The 22549-nt window shown below is 51.6% G+C and overlaps 2 protein-coding genes across 3 annotated transcripts in view; one reads left to right on the plus strand and one right to left on the minus strand.

Moving 5' to 3' along the window:
• Sh2d3c (SH2 domain containing 3C) overlaps positions 1–5936 on the minus strand; it is a 40767-nt gene extending 34831 nt beyond the window's left edge. Inside the window, exons 1-2 of one of the 2 annotated variants that reach the window (XM_036183759.1) lie at positions 5459–5936; positions 5232–5336 (exon numbers count right to left, since the gene is read on the minus strand). In XM_036183759.1, coding sequence (XP_036039652.1) covers positions 5232–5262 — 31 coding nt within the window. In that variant the 5' untranslated portion in view covers positions 5263–5336; positions 5459–5936. Of the gene's footprint in view, positions 1–5231 lie in introns of both variants that reach the window. The other variant, XM_036183758.1, reaches the window with a different exon arrangement.
• A 262-nt stretch (positions 5937–6198) lies between these two features.
• Positions 6199–11517, plus strand: Cdk9 (cyclin dependent kinase 9). Its single transcript, XM_036183763.1, has 7 exons — positions 6199–6688; positions 7119–7200; positions 8659–8749; positions 8998–9164; positions 9271–9442; positions 9599–9747; positions 10640–11517. Exons 1-7 carry the CDS (start codon positions 6258–6260, stop codon positions 11003–11005), a joined length of 1458 nt encoding a protein of 485 aa, XP_036039656.1. The 5' UTR covers positions 6199–6257; the 3' UTR covers positions 11006–11517.
• The last annotated feature ends 11032 nt before the right edge of the window (positions 11518–22549 follow it).

Consider the following 22549-nt stretch of genomic DNA (forward strand, 5'->3'; position numbering starts at 1 on the left):
GTGTGTGTGTATGTGCGTATGAGTATGTATATGAGTATGCGTGTGTGTATATGTGTGTAGAGCGTGTATATGAGAGTATGAGTGTGTGTGTTCTGTGCCCACACAGAACAGATATTAAGGAAATGAATCACCATGTACAGCTGCACAGGAGGGCAATAGCATGTGTTGGGACTGAAGAGTCACAAGGTCTAATCCAGCTCTGAGTGACATCACCTCTCTACCTGGGTGACAGCAGGGACAATACCTGATATGCAGCCTCCTCCTTGCCTCCATCACTTTCTTTTAACTTCTTCTGTGCTTGGGATGGAACTCAGGGTCTTCCCCATGCTAGACAAGTTCTCAATCATGGAGCCACATCCTCAGCAGCCCAGAGTGGACATTTTTGTTGTTGTTTTGAGATATAAATCTGACACAGCCCAGGCTGACCTGGGCTGTTTCTGCCTGTTACATGTGAGCAACCAGCCTGCCTGGCCCTAAAGCTGGTGGTGAGGCCTGTGCGAGATTCAGTCCAGGACAGACAGGTCTCACCCTGGATCCTCCATCAAAGTCTTGTCCCCAAAGTCAACTCACTTGGGGCTGGAAGCCGCCGCGTCCAGGCCTGCAGCTGCTCAAGCTCATGTCGGTGGGAGGAAGAGAGATCAGAGGTCACACTGACTCTCTTGATGGGGTGAAGAGGACTCCACGGTCCTGAGAAAGAAAAAGACCCAGCCCTACAAGGTTACAGCTACAGGGTCCTGCTTATGGACGGAGGCCTGCAAGGACCACTGCTCAGTGGCCAAGGAGGAAATTTCTAGATCATTATCTCAGTTACTTTTCTGTTTGTTTGTTTGCTTTTTGTTTTTCAAGACAGGGTTTCTCTGTGAAACAGTCCTGGCTGTCCTGGATCTCACTCTGTAGACCAGGCTGGCCTTGAACTCACTGAGATCCTGCCTCTGCCTCCCGAGTGCTGGGATTAAAGGCGTGCACCACCACTGCCTGGCTCAGTACTTTTCTGTTGCTATGACAAACACCACAACCAAGGTGCTTATAAAAGCTTATTGGGACTCACGATTCCAGATTCCAGAGCAGACTCCTGGGGTGGCACCCCTTCCCTCTCCAGGTTACCTTCAGGAGATAGGAAGGGGGCCTAGAGCCTGGAAAGAGCTGAGAGTCCTCCCAGTGGAAGGCAAAGTGTAGGCCCCTGGCTGCTTGCCTGAGAGACAGTTAAGATATGATTTGGACTAATGCCCCAGGCTGTGGCATCAGCTGACCAGACCAGCTCTCCAACTTCTGTGTATTGTGCTTTTCTGGGCCTTGGTTTCCTTTCCGATGAAATGGGAATCACAGTAACCCCTACTTCATGGGAGAAGTTTCTAGCCAGCACACTGTGGCCCTCAGCAAGCCGAAGAGTGGTCATGTGGGAAAAGGAGCACAGTGGGCCAGGCCAGCCAACCGTGGTGAGTAGGTAGGCACATGGTAGGAGACCTGGGAAGCTGGATTTTAGAATGTCTGTTGCTATGGCACAGACGCCTTGTCAGAGCCAGGCTTGCCGTTGGCCCAGGCGCCAGGGTAGTTGCTGGTGTCCCTGGGAGAATGAATGGGCTCAGTGTGGTGAGGAAGCTGTGCTCAGAGCCCCTTTGTGCTGCTTTAAGTGGCCGTTGGAAGTGTGGTCAGGGAGACCTGCTGGCTGTGGCTGTCCCGCAGCCCCTCCACAGCCTGTGCTGCTGGAGTCCTGACCCTCCTCCAGGAGGACTAGGCTTGACCTGAACTGCCAGGCCATGCCCATCTAGTCCCTTAGTCTTTTGATCCCTGCCAGTGCTAACGCTGCCCCCCCCACTCCCCTCCCCAAATAAAAACACTGCTTCTTGGAAAAGGAATGGGTCTTCCTAGTCCATACTGGCCCTGACCTGGGGCCATACTGTAGATGCGTACTCATCACAATCTGGTACTAGAGGCAGTGTAAAACCAAAAAGAAAGAAAGAGACAAAGAGAGAGAGAGAGAGAGAGAGAGAGAGAGAGAGAGAGAGAAAGCCAGCGGTGGTGGCACACGCCTTTAATCCCAGCATTCAGGAGTCAGGAGGCAGAGGCAGGCGGATTTCAGTGAGTTTAGGCCAGCTTGGTCTACAGAGCGAGATCCAGGATAGCCAGAGCTACACAGAGAAACCCTATCTCAAAAAATCAAAAGGAAACAAAAAAGCAGAATCAACAAAACAAAAGGCAGTGTAGCAGAGACCCGGGTTCAAATCCCAGCCCCACAGCTCTTTGGTTGTTGGCTATTGATCGTGTTTCTCCTTGGGTCACCTGGATCCAACCATAGCAGCCTCCTAGGACTACAGTGACACTTAGGGCGAGGATGTGGGTCAACACAAGGCCAAGCAGAGGCAGCAAAACCAGTGGGAGCAGAACTTCCATGGTTGGGTGAGGCCCCGGGGATCGCACTGTTCTCTATTCTGCATCCCTCAGTGAGTGCATATACCCACTCACAGCTCCACCTCATGAGCCTGCTTTCACTCTGCCTCCAACAGACCCTAGCCACATCCAAGCGTGGGAGAGGAACACGGTGCAGGTATTTTAGACAGTGTTCTGTTGCTGTGAAGAGATGCCATGGCCAAAGCAACTTTTAGGAAAGAAAGCATTTAATGATGGGCTTGCTTACACTCCCAGAGGCTTCATTATCATCACAGCAGTGAGCATGGCAGGACCATGGCACCATGCAGGGCAGTAGAGCAGTAGCCAGCAGATCTGTAGACAGCAGACAGAAAGAGACAGGGCCTGGCTTGGACTTTTGGAACCTCAAAGCCCATCCCCACCCCCACACTTCCTCCAACAAGACCATGTCTACTCCATTAAGGCCACACCTGCTAGTCCTTCTAATCCTTTCACACAGTTCCACTCTCTGATGGTTAAGCATTCAAATATATGGAGGCCATTCTTATTCAGACTGCTAAACCTGGTAAAGTCAAAGGCTGGAGTTCAGCTAGGGGTGCACGCCTTCAAAACCAGCACTCTGGAGGCAGAGGTAGGTAGACCTTTGTGAGTTCAAGGCCAGCCTAGAAAAACACTTTACTACAGGCTTTTTTTTTTTAATTATTGTTTTATTGGTTCTTTGAGACAGGGTTTATCCATGTAATAGTCTTGACTATTTTGGAACTCGCTTTGTAGACCACACTGGCCTCAAACTCACCAAGATCCACCTGCTTCTACCTCCCAAGTTCTGGGATTATACCTGGCTTGTTTTTTATTTTTTGAGACAGGGTTTCTCTGTGTAGCCCTGGCTGTCCTGGAACTCACTCTGTAGACCAGGCTGGCCTTGAAATCAGAGATCCACCTGCCTCTGCCTCCGAGTGCTGGGATTTAAGGTGTGCGTCACTATGCCTGGCTTTATTTTTTATTTTTTAGACAAGGTCTCACTGAGATTCTAAACTGGCCTTGAACTTGCTCTCTAGCCCAGACAAGCCCTGAACTTTCAACCTTCCTGTTTCAATTTCTTTAGTAGCTGGGATTCCAGTCCACTAGGCCTGGCTTCCTTAGCTGTTAAATGGCCACAGAAGAGACTCTCCTGGGGTGTCATCAGTCAGTCAGTCAGCAGGTCGTTACTGAGGTTGGGTCACATGCTGGGCTTTGGTGGTTCTGGCAATCTACAGAAAGCAGGCAATATTTGAAGCCAATAAAGCAGAAGCCAGAGCAGATTCAAAATGGCTAATTTCTCTCCACTGCCCTCCTGGATTTACCAGCTGTGAAGGACTGAGGCTCCAGACGGGGCAGCCTTCCAAAGCCACTGAGACCATTCTTGCTTCTCCCGTGGAGGGCTGAGGGCCCTAGCTTCTGAGGGGAAGTGACGGGAAGATGTCAGGGCTCTTGTGGGGGGGGGGGGGGGGGGTAAAGGTGACAGCATCACAGGAAACTCTGCTAAAGCTGCTCTCTGCCCACAGGATGTGACTTAGGGAAGGCTCATGAGAAACAAGCACCAGCCTATAGCCTAAAAATCTGATAGGAGCGCCCACACAGAGCCCATGACAGCCCCCACCCATCGATGCACGGTTACTTACCACATCTCCCATGATGCCCAAGGCAGGTGAGACTACTCAGGTTTTGCTCTGGTTTCATTCTGAACCCAGGGTGGGAGGAACCTTGACATAAGTAACTGGAGTTTATTCCAAACTACCTGTTTCAAAACCAGTGTGGCCACCAGCTAGCTGTGTGACCATGGTCCAACAATCTCACCTCTGCGCATCAAGGTCCTTATTTTGCACAATGGAGGTAAGAGTAATGCCCTGTGCATATGACTGACAACAGAAATAACGCCCTATACAGGGCTGCATAGGGCTTAGCCATTTCCTTTCTTTTTCTTTTTCTTTTTTCTTTTTTTTTTTTTTTTTTTTTTTTTTTTTTTGGTTTTTCGAGACAGGGTTTCTCTGTGTAGCTTTGCACCTTCCCTGGAACTCACTTGGTAGCCCAGGCTGGCCTCGAACTCACAAAGATCCACCTGCCTCTGCCTCCCGAGTGCTGGGATTAAAGGCGTGCACCACCACTGCCCGGCTACTTTCTTTCTATAATTGTAATTATTGAAATGACTCCACCTTGTCCCTGATTTTTTCCCCTCCCTACTTCCTACTTCAGATAAGCAGTGGATCCATGAAAGTGGGCTCCAGGTCATTCCCTGACATGCAGCTTGATTTTGGGAAGCCCTGGCTGGCCCTGTGAAGTGTCTTGAAAGGCTACCTTGGCAGGACACATCTCACAGCAGGTACTCCTGGACACCAGGGTCACCAAAATCACTCCTCTTTCCAAGATGCTTCAAGCCTAGACAATTTGGGGTAAAACTGGAAAGCAGTGCACCAGACCACCCAGGACTGTATAACATGACCCTGGTCTCCATCAAACAAAACAAGCAAGCCAGAAGGTTTCCTGCAGCCAACCCTGGGGAGGGATCGCAGCTCTGAAGGCAAGAGGGCTTGAGAAATTGGTAAACAGCAGGTAGCTTTCAGGACCACAGCCCAGGAGGTAAATAAGGGCTGGAAGGATCCTCAGTGGAGAAGCTAGGCTGGGGGAAGCAGGACTCGGGGGCCATCTTTGGGAGAGGAGCTGATGGAAAGGGGACAGACTGGGGAGGTAGAAAACACGGCTTGGCTGGCTTGTATCTGGAGGCTCCTGGAAACAGGAAGATGATGGTGGAAGAGGGTACGACTGGAAGGGTCTTAGGGTGAGCAGTGGGTATCGACTATGTAAGGACACCAGGGCCTCAAACTCACTGTAAAAATGAAGCATGAGAAAGCTCTTCATAGCTAAAGCCAGCCTTGCCACGGTGCGACCTTGAGCAGACAACCTCCGATCTCTGAGTTGCTTTGCAATTTCTTCTGTAAAATGGGTTAGTGAACCTTGGTCACAGGATTGGTTCAGGCTTCAACCGGAACGCCCAGCATTTCTAAAGCACACAGGAGTGCTGGATCAATGTTAACTATTTTTTGCGATGACTGACCCAGGACTGACAAGCTCTGGAGCAGCTCCGTGAAGGAGGATCTCGGGTCTCATCCCTGCCTCCCTGTTAACACCAGATCCAGGGTTTAGGCCTGAGCGTCGCTCGCTCTCCGCCTCCAGGGTCGCCGCGCCCCCTGGCGGCCGTCAGTTGCCATGTCAACGGCGGGTGGCTGAGACGACGGAGGTGGCAGCGGGGGCAGTTCTCTCTTCCTAGGGGCTCAGGCCGCTCCCTCGGCACTTCCCGCCTTCGCTTCACCGGGAGCACATTCTCAGCCCCGCAAGAAGGGGCATTCGGTGGCAGCTGGCATTGGGGGGTATAAACTGAGGCACACGGCAGGGCGCCGCAGGCAGGTGTCTAGTGCAGGGCCCCACCTCCAAAGGCAGAGGAGGGGCTGCTGGCCGTGACGCGCCGACGGCGGACGCTGGACTGGGAGCGGGTGGGCGGGAGGCGGCGGCGGCAGGTGCGGCCGCGGAGGGTGGGAGGAGGAGGGAGGGGGCGGGCAGAGGGGGAGGGGAGGCCAGGACGGGCACCTCCCCCTTTATAACGCGCCCCGTCCCGGGCTTTCGGGCCGCCTCCTCATCGGCTCTTCCCGTCTCGCCCCCTTGCCCGGCTGCCCCGGGCCGAGCTTGGCCAGGGAGCCCCCGCCCCCACCCCTCCCCAGGCCTTCCTCCCCCCACCCGCCGCCCCGCGCAGCCCGGCGGAGGCGGCGCCGTCGGAGGAGGAGGAGCAGGGCACTGCGGCTGGCCCCGGATCGGGAGCCAGAGCGGCAGCAGCTTCGGCAGCAGCGCGGCCCGGGCCAATGCAGCGGGACGCACCGCCGCGAGCCCCAGCCCCAGCGCCACGGCTCCCTGCGCCCCCGATCGGAGCCGCCAACAGCACTGGCGGCGGCGGCGGAGGCGGGGGTAGTGGCGGCGGCGGAGGCTCCTCTGCAGCTCCGGCTCCCCCTGGCCTCTCGGGAACTACAAGTCCCAGGGGGCCTGGCGGCGGGCGGAGACCGGAAGAGGCGGGGTCGGCACCTCGAGGCCGGAAGTGGCCTTGGAGGCGGAAGTGGCGCGGCCGCGGAGGGGCCTGGAGTGTGGCGGGACCGGGAGCGGCGGGAGCTGCGGCTGGAGGCGGCGGCGGTGCGCTGGAGGCGGCCATGGCCAAGCAGTACGACTCAGTGGAATGCCCGTTTTGCGATGAGGTCACCAAATACGAGAAACTTGCCAAGATCGGCCAAGGCACATTCGGGTAAGATTAGGTCGCGTGGGGCGGGGAGCCCGGGACCTGCACTTTCCAGGACAGACGTCGGGATGTCTGGGGCCCGGACCGAGGTGGTCCGGAAGCTTCTCGTTCCCCGGCTGTTGCCTGGTCCCGCTAGGCCGCGCCGCAGACGGTGCCGGCCTAACCGAGCTGACTGGCGGGGAGGAGCCTGAGGCCCGGGATGGGGGTGGGGAGGGGTTCCCGAAAGGCGCTCAGAATGTGAGCGGAATCTCCGGGAGGCCGAGGGGAGAGCGCAGAGCCTGGGAGGGAGACCGTAAGCGCGGGGTGCAGAGCAGCGGCGAGTTCCCGGCCGCGCCCCGCCTTGTGTCTGGTCTGCTGCTGCCCCTGCGCGTGGGGGAGGGGCGAGCCCTGCGGAAATGCCTGATGGAGTCTCTGGGGTCTTTTTCTGTGCCTGCAGGGAAGTGTTTAAAGCCAAGCACCGTCAGACGGGCCAGAAGGTGGCTCTGAAGAAAGTGTTGATGGAGAATGAGAAGGAAGGGGTGAGTATGCTTCTCTGGGCGGGCCTTCCAAACTGGGTCGGCTTTCACACCCCTGCTTCAAACGGTTTTGTGCTGAGGTTCTGTTTATACCTAGTAGTTTGCGATCTTCCATATAACAAGGAATTTGGCTTTCCACTTTGAGTTTTAAGTGGCAAAGTTTGGCGGGGCCAAGTGAGGGAGCCTTTACTTTGCATGCAGTGCATGTTAACTCCAGAAGTCACGCCTTTTTAAACACCCTTAGCCTAACTTCATTTTTGTTTTGTGTGAAGAGACAATGCCTGCACAGGCCTTTTAAAAGGCGATTAAGTTCAAGGCTATGTTTTGAAAGTGTGCTGTCCCTCCCCAACCACTTTCTTGGTAAAGAAAAAAGTTCTTTTTACTGTATTTTATGTGTATGAATGTTTGTTTTCATGCATGTCTCTGTACCACATGCTTGCCTCATGCCTGAGGAGGCCAGAAAGCTGTATTAGAGCCTTTGGGACTTGAGTTAAAAAGTTGTGAGCCGCCGGGCGGTGGTGGCGCACGCCTTTAATCCCAGCACTCGGGAGGCAGAGCCAGGCGGAACTCCGTGAGTTCGAGGCTAGCCTGGTCTACCAAGTGAGTTCCAGGAAAGGAGCAAAGCTACACAGAGAAACCCTGTCTCAAAAAACAAACAAACAAACAAACAAACAAACAAGTTGTGAGCCACCATGTAGGTGCTGAGAATTGAACCTTAGTCCTCTAGCCAGTGTTTTTTGTCAGTCAGTCTGTCTGTTTCTTTGTTTTTGAAACGGGGTCTTTACAAGTTGTGTTTGTTTGATGTAGGCTCTCTCTGAATAGCCCCGGCTGTCTTTGAACTCACTGTGTGGACCAAACTGGCCTCGAACTCACAGAGATCCAACTGCATCTGCTGAAATTAAAGGCATGGGCCATTAGACCTGGCCATAGCCAGTGTTCTTAACCATTCGGCTATCTCTAGTTCCAGGAAGTTTCTTGATCTTTACCCACTGGTGTTGGTGATAGAGACTTTATTCCTGTTTGGGTTCTCTGAAATAAATTCCTAGCCCGGCATAGAGGTTTATGATTGTAATCCCAGCACTCATGCTGAAAGATAAGGATGGTTCACGAACAAGTTCAAGGCCAGCCTGATTTAGATGGTAAAATCTAGCAGCTCTTTGAGATGTTCTTATTATTGTACTTATCTTATACTTTGCAAAGGCTGACTGCAGATCTATGTATACAACTTTTTTCTCCCTACCTCTTGAGGCAGGATCTTGACCCAGCCAGTCTTGAACTTGGGCAGTTCTGCTGTCTGACTCCTGGGTAGTGAGATTGGATTACAGATAGGCACCATCACACAGAAACCATACTCTCACCTGCCTTTCAACCTCTGTTCCTTAGTGTGGACCTCACCCTTGACCAGTTCCTTGGTCTTCTGCACACTCGGTTTTGACTGAGTCCTCTCTGTCTCCTCCCTAGTTCCCCATCACGGCCTTGCGGGAAATCAAGATTCTACAACTCCTAAAACATGAGAACGTGGTCAACCTGATTGAGATTTGTCGAACCAAAGGTGTGCTGCTTGGATCTTGTGAGCTAATGAGGTTTACCAAGTAAGGCTTGGTTTCCCCCCCTGAGGTAGATGTGCTTAAATTGCCTCCTCTGGGCTCAGGTTTACCACACAGGTTCCTCTGGTCTTTTTTTCATTGGAGTTGGTGCTTTCATGACCACTCATGGGTGACTGTGGGTTGGAGGGTTGGGAGTTCACTGGAAGAATGAAATGGATGAAGGTCTGACATTTCCCCACTCATTCTGTATCAGCTTCCCCCTATAATCGTTGCAAGGGCAGCATCTATCTGGTGTTTGACTTCTGTGAGCATGACCTTGCTGGGCTGCTGAGCAACGTCTTAGTCAAGTTCACACTGTCTGAGATCAAGAGGGTGATGCAGATGCTGTTGAACGGGCTCTACTACATCCACAGGAACAAGGTGGGGGCTGGAGGGGGAGCACTGGGGGTGTCGCTGTCCTTACTGCTGTGTGGCCGGGACTAAAGGACCCTGTGACACCTCACTGAGCTCTCTCGTCTCCCTGCAGATCCTGCACAGGGATATGAAGGCTGCCAATGTGCTCATCACCCGGGATGGGGTCCTGAAGCTGGCAGATTTTGGGCTGGCCCGCGCGTTCAGCCTAGCTAAGAACAGCCAGCCCAACCGCTATACCAACCGAGTGGTGACATTGTGGTACCGGCCCCCGGAGCTGTTGCTCGGTGAGGACTCCCAAGCGAGCAGAGGGTGGCAGGGGCCGGGTACCTACCTGGCCGCAGCCTCCATTGCCGGGGCCTCTTGAGCCGTCAGCCCTGGGACATCGAGTCTCAGGAGGCCCTGGGGCTTAAAGGGCCCTCCTGGTACACTCTTCTTCTCAGGAGAGCGGGACTACGGCCCGCCCATTGACCTGTGGGGTGCTGGGTGCATCATGGCAGAGATGTGGACTCGCAGCCCTATCATGCAGGGTAACACCGAGCAACACCAGCTTGCCCTCATCAGCCAGCTCTGTGGCTCCATCACCCCAGAGGTATGTAGCCAAACTGCATGGTCAAGAGTGAAGTCAGTTCTTCATGGAGAAGAGGCTGGTTGATGGAGGACGGGGGCCTGCCGTTCAGGGCCTTATGGGCACTATCTCACTCCTGAGCCTGATGGTTTTTTTGTTTTGTTTTGTTTTTCGAGACAGTGTTTCTCTGTGTAGCTTTGCGCCTCTCCTGGAACTTGCTTTGGAGACCAGGCTGGCCTCGAACTCACAGAGATCCGCCTGGCTCTGCCTCCCAAGTGCTGGGATTAAAGATTAAAGGCCTGCACCACCACCGCCTGGCTTTTTTTTTTTTTTCTTGTTGGTTTTATGGGTGTGTTGTATTAGCTTTCTGTTGCTGTGGCAGTGCCTGGGATCAAAAGCGGAAAGATTTGCTTTTGTTCAGAAGCTTCAGCCCATGCTTGCTTAGCCTTTGCTTTGGTGCTGAGATGCTGCTAAATGTCATGGCAGAAGAGCAGGGGTTGGTAGGGTGGCACACTGGCTTACCACCAAACCATATTCAACATGCCTAATGGGATACCTTTTCCCATTTGGCTTCCACCTCCCTGAAGTTTCCACCACCTTCCAATAGAACCACTAGCTTGAGACCAAGCCTTACAACACATGAGCTTTGGGGGGCAATTTAAAGCTTTTTTGGGGAGCAGGAATGTCCTTGAGCAGGGGCTGGCACACTTATCCCAGGTGACTTGTCTAAAATGCCCAGACACTAGGAATATGCCACATCTGGATTGACCACTGCTTTCATCTTGAAGACATCTGGTTCTTTGGGGTGGGGGTCAGGGAACATGAGGGAGAGGTGGTTTTAGTAAACCCGCACCCCGGCGGCTTAGATCAGCATTCTTCCCCTCCAACCCCATTTTTTCCTCGGCACCTCTCTCAGGTGTGGCCAAATGTGGACAAGTATGAGCTCTTTGAAAAGCTGGAACTGGTCAAGGGCCAGAAGCGGAAGGTGAAGGACCGGCTGAAGGCCTACGTACGTGACCCCTATGCTCTGGACCTCATTGACAAGCTGCTGGTGCTCGACCCTGCACAACGGATTGACAGTGACGACGCACTCAACCACGACTTCTTCTGGTCAGACCCCATGCCCTCAGACCTCAAGGGCATGCTGTCTACCCACCTGACCTCTATGTTTGAGTACCTGGCACCGCCACGGCGTAAGGGCAGCCAGATCACTCAGCAGTCCACCAACCAGAGCCGAAATCCAGCCACTACCAACCAGACGGAATTTGAGCGCGTCTTCTGAGCGCTAGGGCTCTTCATAGGTGGTGGTGGAGGATTGCCCCTCTGCTGTGTGACTGGGACATGTGACATGATGGGACGTTTGAGATGTTTCTCTAGTAAATTTTCTCCCCACCCTGGGCACTAGAACAGCTGCCTGAGTGGACTGGAGTGGAAGATTGGCTGCGAGACCTGGAGGGTGCCAGGGCCAGCCTGCCGGCCCCTCTCTGGAGGGTCTCAGCTTGGACAGGAAGTGAGGTGGGAGAGACTCACCCACTGTGACGTTCTAAGAGCTCCCTGCACGATGGGAGGAGGGGACAGCCCCCTCACCATTCCCAGCCTGCTTGGGGATGAGAAATTTGAGGGACAGGCACCTCAGAAATGGGCTACTTTTGGCGTAGACCTCAGGAGCATGGGGCTGGTGATAACTCTTGGTTTCTTCAAAGGGATAATTTTATTGTGTTTCTTCAGTTCAGAGACATTCCTGGATGCAGTTTTATCAGTTAAAATTAAAAGTCGATTTTTTTTCTTCAGTAAGTGGCTGTATTTTCTGCATTTAATCCTCAGCTCTTGTCCTAGGATTTGGGTTGGCCAGGACGCTGTCCATCTTAACTCTTTACTGCTCAGCACTGTAGGTGGTTGTCTTGTTCTCTCCTGGGTACCTCCACAGCATTTCTCACCTCAGAAGGCAAAGCCACTGTGCTGGGCTTGGGGTTGGCTAGTGTCCTGTGAGCTACAGTGGTGGTGGGCGGCGGGGCCAAGGCCGCCAAGCCTGCTTTGGCTCATAAACCCTCAGACTTGAAATCACAGGAGTGAGGAATGTCAGCTGCAGCTTTAGCTACAGGGTTTTATGGCTGGGAACACAGCAAGGGCCTACCCCTATCCCCCTGCAACTCACGCTCCGGTAGGTTCAAACTAAAAAAAAAAAGGACTGGGGAGACCTCTCAGTCAGTAAAGTGCTTGTTGTACAAGCGTGAGGGCCTGAGTTCGACCCCCAGCGCCTACACAAAGCAGTTCTTGGCGCTAACCCTAGCGCTGAGGTGAAGAGAAGAGTCCTGTGGCTTGTTAGCCAGTCGGGCTGAGTCAGGAATTACCTGGTTCAGTGAGAGACCCTGTCTCAAAACAAAAGCAGTTGAGGATCTCACCTGTCAACCTCTGGTTTCCACACACGAGCACATGTGAGCATTGTACACACCCACGAGCATAAGTGTGCACACACGCATCCATTACACACACCACGCCCTCAAAATGTAGACTAAGGAAAGTACAGAGCAGCTGAGGGAATCGGGTTTGCTGTGGAAGCAAGAGCCCCAGGCTAGTGAGGCTGGCACAGGCACAAGCCCCGGCCACAGCCTTCTGAACTTGGCGAGCGTGTGGCTCTGTCCTTCATGTGTCTGTGTTTGCTTGTTTAGCTAATGTTTTCACCCATGTGATAAGCAGGAAGCAGGCCTTAAACTCTGCTGGGTAGCTGACAGGGCTCTGGGTGAAAACCCCTGACCAAGCCTCCTGACCTGAGTTCCATTCCGGCAACCCAAGCAGATGAACTGAGTCCCGGAGCCCCCAGGTTGTCTCGTCTCTGACCTTCACATGTGCAGTGTGATGGACACAACACACACACACATGAACTTCAGGTTTCTGTGAAGTCTCGGAAGCAGCTGGCTAAGCCATCCCCTTCCTTATCCCTTTCTCCTCCAACATCACCGTAGGGAGCAGCTGGGCCTGCTTCATTATCCAACCCTGATAGCCTGATGTGACATGCTTATTGTCCCCATCTGTGAAGGGATGTAGCAGGAATCTTAAAAGTTCTTATTAATGAAATCAAACCTGAGGCCAGTTATTGGGGTGAATGTTGGAAGATCAGAGAAGCAGAACAAGCCACAGCTTCCTCACCTCGCCAATTCCTCAGACTGAAAGTTTCTGAGTCCTCATCCAAATAGATCACAGCTGAACTGTGCTGCTCAAAGCCTGAATACCAGCCAAATGCTGCTAGTTTCTGGTCTTCACATCTTATTTATATATCTTTCTCTTTCTGCCCCCCACTCCCTGGGATTAAAGGCATGTGTCTCCATGCTGGCTGTCTCCTTAAACTCACAGAGATCCCGCCTAGCTCTGCCTCCCAAGTGCTGGGATTAAAGGCGTGCACCACCACCGCCCAGCTTCTGCTATGGCTTGCTCTGAGCCATTTCCTAGCCACCATTTTTGGCTCTGTATCTAGTGGCTGTCTGTTCTCTGACCCTAGATAAATTTATTAGGGTGCACAATATTTTGGGAACACAATACCACCACAGAGGGAGTCGTGGGTCTTATTCCAGCTCTTAGACAGTGTCAGCTCTGTGCTAATCTGACACATGGAAGACTGAGTTATGGACACACTAGGAAAACCCTGGACTCATTCTCTTGATGTCCCCTGCAGTCTAGGGACTGCTTCATGTGTCCTGGGGTTTTTTGGGTTTTTTTGTTTTTGTTTTTTTTTTGTTAGGTTTTTTTTTGAGCTGAGGACCAAACCCAGGGCCTTGGGCTTGCCTAGGCAAGCACTCTACCACTGAGCTAAATACCCAACCCTGTTTTTTGTTTTTTTGTTTGTTTTTTGACTGACTAAGCTGGTAAAACAAGGCCTCTCCTCTAGTGGACTTGGACTCGGTCACGGTCACCTCGTCCCCCCATGCCAAACCTGCATCCCCTTGTCTGGCTCCACTCAAGGTCACCTCATCCCCCATGCCGTACCTGCACCCCTTGTCTGGCTCCACTCAAGGTCACCTCGTCCCCCATGCTGTACCTGCACCCCCTTGTCTGGCTCCACCATCTGCTAGGGAGGACAAGAACCAAATGGGTCCAGCTACAAGGGTAGGGTAACAAGGACAGCTAGAAGAAGCCAGGCAGAGCCAGTCTCCCCTGGGCAGGAAGGCCACCCTAAGGGTTTGGCCATCTCCCATATACCCCTCCTTCCACCTACCCCCTCCCGCTGCTCACCTTTAACCTCCATCTAGTTGTTATTTAACCCACAAGGGGAGTCCAGCTAGCCCTGTAGTGGACAGACCAGCTAGGACGCCCAGGAAGGTTACTGGGCTGTGCTCTGGATGGAGGTGGGAGCCTATGGAGTAAAACCACCCCTGGTGGAGAGGGTAAGAGAGGCCTTGGGAGCCTCCCAGCAGGGCCTACAGTCCAACTACAGATGGGTGGAGCTGGCTTGGCCAGAGGCACCTCAACTTGTGAGTCACTTGTACTCTACCCACTAGGGGAGCTGGGGACCAGGTAATGAAGAGTGCCAGATGCCTGCTCAGGTCCTGGCCTGGGGCTGAGAAGTCCTGGAGGGAAGCAACCATGGCGTGGAAAGGTCCACCAGGGGGTGCTTGCGAATCTAAGACCACTGCCTTTCAGGTAGGAGATCCCAGGAACCTTGTGTTGCTTTCCTGCTTTCTTGTGGGTGAATAGGCCTCCAGGTTCGAGGATGGTAACCACTGCAGCCCCCAGGGAAGGCCCTATCACCAGAGGCTCTCCCCTGAGCAGATGATGTCAGGAACCCTCAGAAGCCCTGCCCAGTGTATTACGAGGCAACACTGGAGTCTCGGGGGTCTCAGGAGCAGATGACTGTCACCTGTGTTTTACAGGAGGCAGGTGAGACACCCACTGAGCAGGTGACTGCAGTGACCTGACCTAACAACATGGAGCAGGTGGGGCAGGAGTCAGGAGGCCCCGAGATGAAGCCTGTAAATGACTAAGTCACTGTCTTCCCTGGGAAATGGGGCTCAGAACACAACCTTACTCAGAAACAAACATGAGGGTTACATGAGACAAGACACATGCACTCATCCCAGAGCCGTGCCATGTCTAGAAAGAACTCGAAGCCAGGCAGTGGTGCGCACGCCTTTAATCCCAGCACTCGGAAGGCAGAGGCATGAGGATCTCTCTGAGTTCGAGGCCAGCCTGGTCTACAGAGTAAGTTCCAGGAAAGGCACAAAGCTACACAGAGAAACCCTGTCTCAAAAACAAAGTGCAGGCCAGTAAAGATAAACTGACTCAAGAGGCTTCCAGAACAAGAAGATCCTTCTGTCTTTTTTTGTTTTTCTTTTGTTTCTGTTTTGTCTGTTTTTTGGTGGGCGGACGCTGCAAGGGCAGAGGGCAGATTGGAGGGGACGGGGAGATGAATGGGATCAGAAAGTATGATGTAAAATCCACAAAGGATCAATAAATGAACAAATAAACAAAAAAAGGTGCAGGCCAGGGATTCGAGGAGATGCCTGCCTTTCCCCACCCCCTCTGGATCTCACTCTGTAGCTCAGGCTGGCCTCAGACTCACAGCGATCCTCCTGCCTCTGCCTCCCAGGTGCTGTGGGGTCAGTTGTCTCAAATGCAGGCACTGAACCCACTGAATCATCTCCCCTGGCCCAGAGAAGAATTTCTTTGGAAATGGTAATACAACTACATGCTTCAAAATTCCAAAGGAACAAAAGGTTGGCAGGTCACAGGAGCGAATGACCTGAAACAGTGGAGATCAGTCATGCAAACTTGAATGATCCAGGCCAGAGGGACAGACCAATGTGAAGACCCCACAGTCCGTTCTCATTCTCTGTGTGACCCTGGGCTGGTTGAGTAGCCTCCTGTTGTAACACAAATTGCTAATTTTATTTATTTATTTATTTATTTATTTATTTATTTATTTATTTATTTATTTGGTTTTTTGAGACAGGGTTTCTCTGTGTAGTTTTGGTGCCTGTCCTAGATCTCACTCTGTAGACCAGCCTGGTCTACCAAGTGAGTTCCAGGAAAGGCGCAAAGCTACACAGAGAAACCCTGTCTCAAAAAACCAACCAACCAAACAAACAAACAAAAAACAAAACCCAGAGCCAGCTATTGGGGTAAATGCTGCAAGATCAGAGAGACAAAGGAGCAAGCCACTGCCACACTGTCTCACCTCCCCAACTCCACAAATCCTCTGACTGGATGTCTCTGAGTCCTCAGCCAAAAGGGATCCAGCCAAAAAACCTTCAGCTGAAAAGCTTCAGCCAAAAAGCCTTTAGTTCCTGTCTCTTCACACCTTATATACCTTTCTCTGCCCACCATATCACGTCTTTCTTAGTGCTGGATTAAAGGTGTGTGTGCTTCCCAAGCAAAGGCATGAGATCTCAAGTGCTGGAATTAAAGGTGTGTGCCACCACTGCCTGGCTCTGTTTCTCTCCTAGACTGAATCAGTCTCATGTAGTCCAGGGTGGCTTTGAACTCACAGAGATCCAGACAGATCTCTGCCTCCCAAGTGCTAGGATTACAGATGTGTGCCACCATTGCCTGGCCTCTATGTTTAATCTAGTGGCTTGTTCTGTTCTCTGATCTTCAGACAAATTTTATTAGGGTACACAGTATAGCACCACATCCTGTGCCTCAGTCTGCTGCTCTAAGTAGTGAGTGAGAATGATCGTAGTCCAGGCTGCTTACAGGATTAAACCGTGGGTGCTCAGTGACCACTAAGTGTGGACATTAGCAAATTGGCCTGGGTGATGGTCCAAGTCGGGGAGATGCAGAACTTGGAATTTGTCATAAGGGATGTGGACCCCACAGGCCTGAACTACCCTAAGAATGAGAACTTAGGGCGCAGAGAACAGACAGCAGATAGACCTGGAAGGAAAAGGATGGACTCTGGAGTCTGAGAGGAAGGGAGGGGGCTGGGGACGGTGGAGCTTGGCATAGGGACCCAGAGTGAGACCTGGCTGTGGCTTGGAGTGGCTGCTGCACAGATGGATAGATGCTTTTCATTTGGGTTGGCCTGGGCCAACTCGAGCAGGCTTCAGCAATTCCAGAAGGTAGCTGCCGTGAGAATGGTCAGTTGAAGATACTGAGGCTATTGTGGGTGAGAGCCCAGGAGGCTAATGGACAGACAGTTAAGTCTGTAGCATGGTGAAGTTACCACAGACTTGGGACATAGGATGCCAGTGTGGCAGAGAGGCCCGAGATGACAAAGAACAGAGAGAGTAAGACCCACAAAGTGCACCCTTAGGACAAGAAGGCGAGCAGGTGGCAGAAGCCCAGAAAAGGGCTTCAGGAGGGCATGTGGCATGTTTATCCACGTCACCTGCTCCGTGAGATGGAACCACAAGGAGTTCTGAGAGAATGCCAGTTGCCTCCTCCAGTCATTCTAGAAGGCGTGATTGCAGGGCCCAAGGAAGCCCATTTCAGTTAATGGTTGCTGAGGGAGAAAGACAGTTTCTTCAGCACTGCAGCCATTGGTGAGCTAGCTGCCTATGCTCCTGGAACTCATCTTCACTCAGGTTCCTGTAAGTAGCCATAGTTAAACTCATTGGGTCGCCCAGATAAATAAATAAATGAATAAACAAACAAATAAAATGCGAAGATGTGAGGGCTGGAGACATGGCTCACTGGTTAGGAGCACTGACTGCTCTTCCTAGAGGACCTGGGTTTGAATCCCAGCACCCACAGGGCAGCCTGCATTCATTTGTGACTTCAGTTGAGGAATCTGGTGCCCTCTTCTGACTTCCTTGGGCACCAGGTACACGCACAGTATATAGACATACATGCAGGTAAAGCAGTCATACACATAAAAGAAAATAATAGTTAAAAAATTAAAGTCACAAGAGTAGAAGCAGGCTGAGGTTGAAAGAGGGATGGAGAATGGAGAGTCAGAGGGGGCGACAAGAAAGCATAATTGGGATGAATATGATCAAAATACATTATATACATGCTTGAAGATGTCATAATGAAACCCATTATGTATAATTAACATGGTAATAAAAAGCTTGTTTTCAATTTAAAAAAAAAGAGGCCTATTTTTAAGGTCCCATTGCCCTCCTCTAAAACAAATTTAGTTATTGTGGAGCATGCCTATAATCTAAGTATTTGGAGATGGAATCAGGAGACAATAGAGAGAGTTGAAGGCCAGCCTGGGCTACATAAGATCCTGTCTCACAACAGAACAATAACAAATCAGTTCATTAACTCCTAAGTGGCCAAAAAGGCAAAGTGAGGCTCTGTTCCTCAGAGAGGGGGCCTGCCAAGGATGTGGAACTCTTTAAGGACAGGGGTCTCTGTAGGTCATTAGTGTAGGTCTTGTCTGTGCCAGGGGTACAGAGATGCACCCCACTTCTGAATGATAGGCTTCTGTGCAAACCTGCTGATAAGTTTGAATGTCCTGGTTCATTGTAGCATCCCAGATGTAGAGACCCAGGTGAGGAAGGGACGGCTAGACCTCTTCCCTCAGACCTCACCTTGCTGTGGAGGAAACTAATCAGAGACAGGGGTGAGGGGCAACTTTCCTCACGTCCCACAGCAAGCCCAGGAACTACAAGGAGAACTGGGGGAGCAGACGATGGGAGAAGCAAGGGTGGATGTTAGGGAGCAAGTCTGTTTTCTGGGTGTGCTCACATCTCTGATCCTCAATTTCTCCCCCCATAGAATGAGGACACACAAGGTTTCTGAGGCAGCTGATGCCAAGCACAGGGGATCTGAGGATGGGAAGGAGCCACCGGAGTGAGGAGACTCCTCTGTTGGGCACAACAAAGCAATGCGTATGAGCATGTGTACTGCAAATCACCCTTGACCTAGTCATTCACTTCTTAGTCTTAGGTTCTGTTCACACAGGGCAGAAATAAGGAAGGTAAATGATGCCATTACATCATTGCAAAATACAGGAAGCAGCCTGAGCACAGCCCACAGGAGATTAGCCAAGGGTGCAACCGTGTTTCCACACTAGGAGTACTCCACAGCTCAGAAAAGCAAATCAGTCACAGGGACTTCTCCATCCAACACAGCCCAGAAGAAGATCCTGGGTAGAAAGGCTTTTGGATGGGCTAGCAGGATGCTCCGTGGCTGAGGCGCTTGCCCCCAAGCCTAATAACCTGTGCTTGGTTCCCAGGTCCCACCTGGTGGAAGGAGGGAACCAATTCCTACAAGATGTCCTCTGACCTCCACAGACATGCTATGGCATGCACATGTGTGTACAAACCCCAGCACCAGAGAGGAAAAGTACATGGAAGCCGTGTGGTATGGAGTCGGCTTGTACAGGGTTGATTGCAGTCTGTGAATGGAATTGAAGGCTGGGCCTAAAACTCAGTTGGCAGTGTGCTTCCCTAGTGTGCATAAGGCCTTGGGCATGATCTCCAGCACTGTATAAACTGGATATGATAGTGATACATGCCTGTAAACCCAGCACTTCCTAGGTGGAAGAGGAGGATCAGGAGTTCAAGGCAGCTTTAATACTTAGAGGCCAGTGTGGGATATATGAGACCTATCCCAAAATAATAAACACATGGAAAGTTATGAAACCTGCCCTTGGGGACAGGTCCAGGGGAGAGGTGACATACTCCAGGGCCAGGCACACCACTTAAAATTCCCTGCTACAACTGGGATGACACCAGTGTGGCTCCCCGGAACTGCCAGCGTCTTGTCCTCCGTGTCTGCAGCTCTGTTCCAGCTGGAGCCGCTGTCCACAGCTCTAGTGCTTGGCCAGATTCCAGCCCTCTACTGCTTTGACATGACAAAGAGAGAGGAACTTGGGGCTATAGACACGGCTCAGCAGTCAAGAGCACGGGCAGCTCTTCCAGAGGACCTGGGTTCAATTCCCAGCACCCACATGGCGGCTCACAACCTGTAATTCCAGTTCCAGGGGATCTGTCCACACCCTGCCCCTCTCTGCCCTCTGCTGGCACATACAAAGGTGCCACACAGACACAAATACAGGCAAAGCACCCACACAAAATAAGAAGGAAAGTAACAGATAAAAGAAATGAGGTTGAGCATAGTGGCGGATAACTGTGTTCGCTGAACCTTGGATGCATTTCCAACACTTGGGAAGCGAGACTGGTGAATTAGAGTTAGAGGCAAGCCTGGGCTACACAGGGAGTTTCAGGCCACTGTAGGCTATCTAGTGTGAACCTACTATAAACAAACAACAAAACAAACAAACAAAAACCCAGTCGACCAAACAAGGAAAACGAGAGGAAAGGAAATTCGCTAAGCCAGGGATGTAGATGAGCAGGGCTTTCTTCTTGCTCCACAGAAGATAGCAGCCTTCCCTTGGGCTGCTGTATAACTCCAGCGTCACTTCTTATAGATCTGACAGTGAGAAAAATATACCCCTGGGACAGAACCGGGTACACAAATGCTTTTACTTTAATATTATGGGTGGGTTTTTTTTTTTTTTTTTTTTTTGTTGTTGTTGTTTTTTGTTTTTCGAGACAGGGTTTCTCTGTGTAGCTTTGCGCCTTTCCTGGAACTCGCTTTGGAGACCAGGCTGGCCTCGAACTCACAGACTGGCTCTGCCTCCCAAGTGCTGGGATAAAAGGCGTGCGCCACCACCTCCCGGCTTAATAATTATGTTTTTATAGTGTATCGCTGGCCATCTTGGAACATCTGTAGAACAAGCTGTCCTTAACTCAGAGACCAGCCTGCCTCTGCCTCCCGTGTGATGGAATTAAAGGCGTGTACCACCACCACCACCTAGCTGAAGCTCTGCCTCTTAATCACACTTCTATAGGCACATAGTGCTTTTGTGATTGGCAGAGAGAAGACAAAAAAATGGCTTGCAGGGGCTGTCAGACCAGTCAGCAGATAGAGGAAGGATCTTGAGTTCAAGTCCTCCTGGGTTACAGACAGTCTCTGTAGAAAAAATAGAGAGACGGAAGTAGGCTAAGAATGGGTGAGGCTGCTCACTGAGATACACCTGTGGACAAAGCCAGGTGAAGCGGCAAAGTCATGTAATCCCAGCACCTGGGAGGTGGAGGTAGAGGATCAGAGTTTCAGATCATCCTGGGCTACATAGGCAGTTTGAGGAAGGCCTGGGTTACACCAGACCTTGTCTCAAAACAACAAACCAAATCCTTGGAGGACTGGGCAGTGGCAGGTGGCTTGCCCAGCTTGCATGATATTGGTGTAATTATGAAGGCCACTCCACGTAGTTAAAAGGGAGGTTTATTTTGTGGGGTAACTTACAAATGAAGGGATAGGTTGCAGGGTCTGGCAAAGGTATAGTGCAGTCCGGCGGTGTTCTTTGGAGAACTCTGCTCGGTCTACCTCCAGCGTCCAGAGCCCTGAACCAAGAGAGCGAGGGACCTCCTCCTGCTCCTCGGTCTTCGGCTCCCTCCTCTGCCCCGCCTTGTGGGCGTGATCATTACTGAAGCCTCAATGGGGGTTGGAATTTCCAGGCCAATGCTGGGATGGCTACCCACTACAGCATGAGGTGTTGGATTAGATCCCAGCAGGATGTAAACCAGGTGTGGCACTACAGGCCTGTCATCCAGCACTGTAATCCCAGCAGGATGTAAACCAGGTGTGGCACTACAGGCCTGTCATCCAGCACTGTAATCCCAGCAGGATGTAAACCAGGTGTGGCACTACAGGCCTGTCATCCAGGGCTGTAATCCCAGCAGGATGTAAACCAGGTGTGGCACTACAGGCCTGTCATCCAGGGCTGTAATCCCAGCAGGATGTAAACCAGGTGTGGCACTACAGGCCTGTCATCCAGGGCTGTAATCTCAGCACTTTGGAAAGTGGAGGCAGGGGGAGTTCAGTCATCTTTCTTTCTTTTTTTTCTGTGGCTGGAGAGACAGCTGTGGGTGCTGGGAACCGAACTCTTATATTTTTGGTTGTGAGCCTAGCCTTTAATGGCTGAACCTTCTCTCCAGCCCGAGTTCAGCCATCTTTTGCTGCATAAGAGAATTTGAGACTAGCCTGGCCCAGTTACAGTGTCTCAAGTCCACCTGGGTTATAGACTGAACCCCACAAAAAAAAAAAAAAAAAAAAAAAAAAAAAGAGCAGGGCTGGAGAGATGGCTCACAGGTGAAGAGCACTGACTGCTCTTCCAGAGGTCCTGAGTTCAATTCCCAGTAACCACATGGTGACTCACAACCATCTGTAATGAGATCTGGCGCCCTCTTCTGTACACTAAAAAACAGAGAGGAAAAGTGGGCCCAAATTGAGGAAGCTGTTTGCTGAAATACACACTTGACCACCTTGATCCCAGCACTCAGGAGGCCAACATAAGCAGATCTCTGTGCGTTTGAGTCCAGCAGCATGTTCAGAGAGCCGAAGCCCAGACTCCTCCCCAAACATCTCTTGTTTATTTAACAAGAGACAATGCCTGCTAAATATTTAAGCCCAATGATGGAAAGCGGAAGATATTGAAAACCCATCGTAGATCCAAGGGCTGCCTTTTCTCCAGTGCCTTCCACAAATGGAAGGGCCTCCTCACCCACAATTAGGTGAGATTACTGTGTATCCCCCTTCCCCTCCATTGCTCTCAAATTAACTGTGCATTGCCAGGGAGTTTACAAAGTGCTAATCCGATCATTCTCCTCCCCCTAAAGCCATTTTAATTTTAGCCAGCCAAATTTACTCCCCCCCCACCACCAAATTTTTTTTGTATGTTTGCAAGTCTGTGCACTACATCGTGTGCCTGCATGTCTAATGCTTTTGGAGGCCGAAGTAGACGTGTCCCCAGCTGTGAGTGGCAGTGTGGGTCCTGGGACTTGAACGGTGACTCAACTTGAAACCTTGGAACTATGGAAGGCAGCCAGTGCTCTTAACCGTTACTCCAGCCCTAATGCACATTCTAAACAGGCTCCAA

Source organism: Onychomys torridus, chromosome 4 (assembly GCF_903995425.1).
Source record: "Onychomys torridus chromosome 4, mOncTor1.1, whole genome shotgun sequence".
NCBI lineage: Eukaryota > Metazoa > Chordata > Mammalia > Rodentia > Cricetidae > Onychomys > Onychomys torridus.

What these genes read in the sequence shown, in the direction of transcription:
- Cdk9 (XM_036183763.1), top strand. Translation starts at nt 6,258, where the DNA reads ATGCAGCGGGACGCACCGCCGCGAGCCCCAGCCCCAGCGCCACGGCTC. An exon ending in ACTACATCCACAGGAACAAG is followed by an intron (nt 9,165 to 9,270) that starts GTGGGGGCTGGA and finishes GTCTCCCTGCAG; the next exon opens with ATCCTGCACAGGGATATGAA. An exon ending in GCCCCCGGAGCTGTTGCTCG is followed by an intron (nt 9,443 to 9,598) that starts GTGAGGACTCCC and finishes TCTTCTTCTCAG; the next exon opens with GAGAGCGGGACTACGGCCCG.